Here is a 6,791-nt window from a genome sequence, read left to right as displayed (position 1 = left end):
ATGAGATTAGTGTTGTTGAGAGCTTTGTAGGTAAGGGTGAGACATTTGATTTTTAATTCTGGAGGATACAGGGAGCCAGTGTAGGCATTTGCAACATGGTGCAGCAGATATGGAGCGGTGAGAGAGGAAGATCAGTCTTGCAGCAGCATTTAGGATGGATTGAAGTGTGGCTTTATGGGTGTCAGGAATGCCAGGTAGCAGGAGGTTGCAATAGTCAAGACTGGAGATGATGACAGAATGGATAAGAGTTTTGGTAGCATACTTTTAAGGAGTTCTTGCTAGAGGATCTATTATAACTGTTATACAGTAGGCAAGTAAATCTTGCAATAGATTTTAGGAGGCACTAGTACACTCAGATGTCAATCTAGAATAATCTAAATGGCAAAAAATATGACATGGTTGAAACTTACTCAAAAAGGAGATCTGCAACTCCTCTAAAATTACAGTAACAATTTAGAAAAAAAAAGAAGCGCCAAAACTATTGACACATAATGAGAGAGAATAGTTTATCTCATTGTGTGTGACTAGGTTTTGCGCTTCTCTCTTTTTTCTAAATTGTTAAAGTAAATCTTGGCTTTATTTGTCACTTGTTTCTTTGCCGAGAAAGCTTTTTAATACCACACATGAAAAAACACATTACATTGAAATAATTTGTTATATGTTTGGTATTAATTGGTGGCCATGATTACTGTACCTTTTTATGCAAATCTCCCAAGTTGCAGCACATGTTAAAATATTTCGATAAATAAATGCACCCTAATCTGATATTTAAAAAGTACTCCATTTAAAAGCTAGACACACATGCAGCTTTTATTCAACAAATATATTAATATTCAAAACAGCACAAACATTAACATGAAAAATGGTTGTATGTTAAAATGTACAAGGTCAAAAAGTTTTAAACAAATTAGGAACAAATATTTTTCATTTTTTTAAATACATAAAGAGCAAGAACCTTTCTCATTATATACAAATATTTTAAACACAGTACTTCAAGAAATATTGGGTCTAATGTATGACTTTTGATATCCAGTGTAATATTACTTTTTATCATAGCTCATTGACTTTTGGGGAGAAAGGAGGGATGGTGTCTAAATTTTAAAATCTGAAAAACTTTTAGGTCAAGTAATATAGCCAAGATGTTAATTACAGAGTTTTATTTTAGGAACGGGAAATAAATGTTCATCCCATTAGGCAGGGAATGAGCAACCCTCAGTCTTGCATTTGTTGGTGCATTACAAAACCCATCAGTGGCGCAAACAGGGGGGGGTTTCTGAGTCTCCAGAAACCCCCCCCCCTGCGCTAACTTAGTGGCCGCTATAGCTGCACTGTCCTATACAGCAGCCGCGGCGCTGTCAAAGAAGCATCCGCGGTGGTGCTGTAGTGTATACAGCACCGCCGCGGATGCTTCTTAGACAGTGCCAAGGCTGCTGTATAGGACAGCGCTGAAGAAACAGAGCTGCTGCGCATGCGCAGCAGCTCTCACAGGGGGTGGGGTTTTTTTGGGTCGGGGGGGGGGGGAACCCCACCCCCGACAATCCTCCGTTCGCCCCTGCCCATGACACATATTCAGCCAAAGGAGTATTTACATTAAAGCATACATTCATTAAAGGCTGTGTCTTTGTATAATGGGATATGCAGTTTAACAAGAACTAGAATTGTAATTGCTGACATAATTGCATCAAGAACACCTGGAGTCACACAATTGCAGGTAAACTCTGCAACTAAATACATTCACCAACTTGTTTTCATTCAGATAAATTTATCTTTGTTTTATTTGCATTATTATTAAGAATAGAATTCTATAGTACTTTCCCCTCTAAGTGATATTCTTAGTCTTAGTGGTATATTTACTAAATTAAACTACAGGTTTGAAAAAGTGGGGATGTTGCCTATAGCAACCAATCAGATTCTAGGTATCACTTATATAGTACATTCTACAAAATGACAACTAGAATCTGATTGGTTGCTATCTGCAACATCCCCACTTTTTCAAACCGACAGTTTAGTAAATATACCACTTAGTCTAAAATCTTGATCACTGCGTCTTGGATTTGCTGCAGTTTCTAAGAATGCAGCAAACTGCATTCCTGCATAAGTTGGCATGGTGAATTAAATAAGATATTTTGACATTTTTAGAAATCACATTATAAAACAACAATTCCTCATTTTATAGAGAGCTGAGGATGGGTCTGGAATACATATTTGCATAGTAACTGGCATCATTAGAGGATGTTGGCATGTCCATTCCATTTTTGCTGGTAATATTATGATAGTCAGAAGTATAGTTTGGGTAGTGAACAAGATGATCAGTGGTTGGGCACATATCAATTTTATTGGAGTAGGTCTGGGCCTGTTCAGAAGACATCAGTTGGGTGATAGAAAATGGGTGTCTGCCAGGAAATGGATCATGCTTCAACTGGGCATCTTCTCCTACCATGCCAAGATAACCCTCACTCGAGAGGCTTAATGGGTATAAGAGCTGTGATGTAGACCCTCCTTGTTCAGAAGCAGGACTAATGCCCACTGGAGAAGCCCCATTTGGTTGTGAAATACTTGCCGCCATTGAGTCCCTCTCACCCCTGTTCACCACAATTTTTGGAGACTGTGAGGAAGAACTGTCATCATAACCAGCTGGTGACTCCCTCAAGACCCCTGCTATCTCCTCTTCAGCTTTACTAGACTTATTTTCTATGTCACCAGACCCAGATCTGGACCTCTCACACTTGAACCTCTTCTGTCTCCTTAAGTAGCATCCATTTTCAAACATATTTCCAGAGTCAGGGTGGAGAGTCCAATAGGAACCTTTGCCTGGTTTCTCTGGAGAGCGTGGAACCTTAACAAAGCAGTCATTAAATGACAAAGAGTGACGGATAGAGTTCTGCCACCGCTGCTGATTCTGCCTGTAGTAAGGGAAGAGGTCAATGATCCACTGGTAGATCTCATTTAATGTCATCATCTTGTTTGGGGATTGCTGGATGGCCATTGTGATAAGTGAGATGTAGGAGTAAGGGGGCTTGGCATGCGAGTAGTTCCTCCGATAGGTTCGAGGATCCCTCTGGAACTCTGATTCTCCTTGACAATAACCTAAAGGATAAGCAGATGAGGAAGCCGGAGATGCCATTGGACCTCCCATACTGTGTGCCAGAGAATTGAGAGAACCTAGATTGTTTTGGACGGTGTTGACAGGCCCCACCATGGTTTCATTCATGTAGGTCATTGTTGGAGTTACTGTGGAGATATCATTAGACATAAAGGAGGTTGTCTGAATGCCATTATTCATGTTGTGTAATCCAGAATATACCTAAAAAATAAAGCAGAGATTAAAAATAAGAATTTATGTTTCATGAAACACATTTTAAAAAATCTATTAAAAAAGGAGTTATGCAAATGTGTTCATCTGCAATAAAAAACCCAAAATAAAATAGACAGCACTTTTGAGAACTGAACTTTAACAGACCAGACATAGTCTTATTACTGAGAATTAACAAACAGTCCCTTAATTATATAACATCCTGAGTGGATACAAAGCCAAATAATGAATAAGAAATTGGTTCTTTTGTGACATCATAGTCCAGCCACCACCTGATGAAACACAATACACATCATCAGTATATGTACAACAAATACCGGTATTGTGTTTTCAGACATCCATTTTAGTATTTGAGGAACACAACTCATAAACAACATACACCCTGATAAGAGTATTTCACCTTGGAATTCCATGCCTTGTGTAAAAGCTTAACATGGTCGGAAATTTTCCAGTGGATTAATATCGTATAATGGTAGAATATTGTAGTTGTTAACGTGTTATGCTAAATGTTTTTTGTAAACAAAATTGTACAGTTTAATCAAAATAAACATGCAAGTGACTTCAGTTTACTGCAATGGTTAAAATAGAGACTATGATATTGTTACATCTTTTCAGTTAGTTTTATAAGTTAGGTCTGCTTTTGAATTAAACATTGCTGTGTAGTACCCATACAAAGATTCTTAACATCACTATACTGTGTGACCTGCACAATTCCTGCTGGTTGTAATATACATAAAAGGATTACACTTTTCTCTCAATCTGTGCCTCAGGCATGCCAGGTGAACTTGTAGTTCCTAAAAACAAAGTATTGAATAACAAAAGGGGTTTAGTTGCTTGCTAAATACTGTTTTTCACTTTTTCAACCCAGACGTAAATTGAATTATGCATTGTCCTTAAGTTGTCTTAACATGGCAGATACATGAATGATATGCTGGGTTTGATAGACTATGCATAAGGCATCATCACTCCCAATGCTTTACAACAATGCCACAAAACCAGCTGCAGTAGGAAATGTCTGAAAGGAGCCAGGAAATAGACCATACTTGCCAACTCTCCCGGAATGTCCGGGAGACTCCCGCATTTTGTGAGAGTCTCCCGGACTCCCGGGCGAGTGTGGCAATCTCCCGAATTCTGCCCACTTCACTAGGAAGTGCCCCACTTCCTAGTGAAGTGGGCAGAATTAGATCCCAAACGCCGCGATTCCCGGTGAATCGCGGCGTTTGGCCCCGCCCCCGCTGTCAAATGACGCAATTTGCGTCATGACGTCACAGGGGGCGGGGCCGAAATGACGCGATTTCGGCCACCCCGCCCCTTCACGCCCCCCTCCACTGGCTGGCTCCCGGAAGGGAGCTGAAGAAAGTAGGTAAGTATGAAATAGACTTTGGGCCTGAATTGGAGTTTGGAGCAAAGCAAAGAAAAAGGAACAAATTTGAACTTGGACAAACCAAATCAGGGGTACAAATTGACTTATTATTTTGCACACAAGAAAAAAACTGGCTGCTTTTCATGTAGCACACAAATACTTGATAGCTTTATTTTTACACTGAAATTAAGGTTGATCTATGACATGCCCCATCCCAACTATAAATCTGTTCCCACATTTTAAATTTACCCCCCCCTCCAATGCAACATGGTTTTGTCAATGTGCAAATTTGCTCCTTTTCTTGGCTTTGCTCCAAACTCAAAATCAGGTCCTTTGTATGCTATAGCTCTGTGCAATCACCTAATCGTTATACATGTATTATGAAAAAAGCTACAGTTTAATAATATGAGGATTATAACATTCACATGGCAGGACATTGTAACAAACAAAATACAAACTTTATGGACCGATCTCCACTTTGCATTTTGAAACTTAATCACTACACATTTGTATTCCCAAAATCGTAAGAGCCTCGGACAAATGGTCAAAGAGGACCAGTATAAATACAGAAAGAGAAACCTCACTAAACAGTGTCTTTCACATCTCAAAGCACTGTAACTTAAATTTGATGGATTTAGCTATGTTAAACATTCCCCCACATGCATGAAATAGGGGAATCCACTCGGTTATCTGAAACGGAACAATGGACTGGTCAAATTGTTCTAGTTTCCCCTGCAGCACCTCTACAGATAAAATCAGCACACCGTGAAGCCTTCCATAGTTCTCAATAGATATCTAAGGAACAACTTTTACAACTGCATTGAGAATGCTAAAAATGGACTACAAACCTTTAACGTAAAGCACTGTGAAAGCTTTTCAAATAAGGGGGGTATTTAATTAGTTGTAACTCAACAAAAGCTGGAATTGTCCTTTAAACGCGGGATGTAGAGCACACTTTGACAACCATTATATATCTATAAGCTTAGTGTACCCAAAAAAAAAAAAAAATGAATATAACGAGAGATCAGAATTTTAGACATGGTTGATCCCCTGCTCAATATACTCTCAAAATAAAGGCACTAGGGAAATATATTATACTCAAGAAATACTTTTCTCTTTCTAAAGGCTGTTGTCAACTCTTCCTTACTCGCTATATTTTATAAACATGCCCATATGTGAGGTTAGGATTTTTCAAATCTGGTCCTCTAGTACAAACATGTGGTTATGTTTGAGGATTCAAATTTAATCATACACTGGTGAACTATCTTATTATACTGAATCATAAATCACTCCTGGTACCACAGAAAAAAATCCTGAAAACATGACCGGTGGAAGGAATATGAAATATTAGGTTGTGGATAAGAAAATGTGAAAGCAAAAATGTCCATCAGTTATATTCTTAATTCAAAATATCAAGCTGCAAATCATGTTTGTGTAATGTCTAATTGTGAAATATGAATGTGGATTGCAGGCCAATATCTTGCCATGTGTTTCCAAAGATGAGCTTTAAAAGAAAAACAAAATTAAAATTTTTTTGGGGAAAGGAAGGAAGCCTTACCTCATTATCTGTGTACATTGAATCCCAATCCATTGGGTCTTTTATTTCCAACTTCACTCTATTGAGCATGGTCTGAAGACAGCCTTATTGAATTACAGTCCCTCACACCGCAGATCTTGAGATGTTCACCAATCCACAGGTAATGTTACCAATGTTTCTTCTAGTGATGAGAATCCAGAAGTTTGTCCTTGTTAAACAGTCCTTTGAGACATTTAAAGAGTTACTCCATAGGTCATTTAAATAGGCCTACCCCCCTAGAAGCCTCCACCCCTTTTCCTCAGTCTATCTGTGACCTCTCCACTGACTACCTGCAGAGCTAAATCACTTTGGGACAAAGGAAATCAGTAGTACCCCCCTGACTCCTTTCTTTCACACACACCTCCTATCCTTTTTTTCAAATCACAAGTCCGTCTCGTCAAAATGCTAATAGGATCAAGTAGTTCTCTATCCACAAAGATGTAGGGTCAGGGTGGCATTTTCATTCTAGAAGCTCTTCCTGTCTCAATTTCAGAACATCTATATGGTGGGAATCACCATTTAATAGAAACTTTACCTGA

The 6,791-nt window shown here is 38.8% G+C and overlaps 1 protein-coding gene across 1 annotated transcript; it reads right to left on the bottom strand.

Moving 5' to 3' along the window:
• Positions 1–1,509: 1,509 nt before the first annotated feature.
• Positions 1,510–6,515, bottom strand: LOC142103478 (forkhead box protein A4-A-like). The gene is made up of 2 exons (XM_075187527.1): positions 6,235–6,515; positions 1,510–3,304 (listed from the first exon to the last, which is right to left on the bottom strand). The coding sequence occupies exons 1-2, from the start codon at positions 6,301–6,303 to the stop codon at positions 2,171–2,173; spliced, it is 1,203 nt and encodes a 400-aa protein (XP_075043628.1). The 5' UTR covers positions 6,304–6,515; the 3' UTR covers positions 1,510–2,170.
• Between the last annotated feature and the right edge of the window lie 276 nt (positions 6,516–6,791).

The sequence above is a fragment of the Mixophyes fleayi genome, chromosome 10, assembly GCF_038048845.1.
Source record: "Mixophyes fleayi isolate aMixFle1 chromosome 10, aMixFle1.hap1, whole genome shotgun sequence".
Classification (NCBI taxonomy): domain Eukaryota; kingdom Metazoa; phylum Chordata; class Amphibia; order Anura; family Limnodynastidae; genus Mixophyes; species Mixophyes fleayi.
The sequence above is the reverse complement of the archived record's forward strand: the minus strand, read 5'-3'. Positions and strand labels throughout refer to the sequence as shown.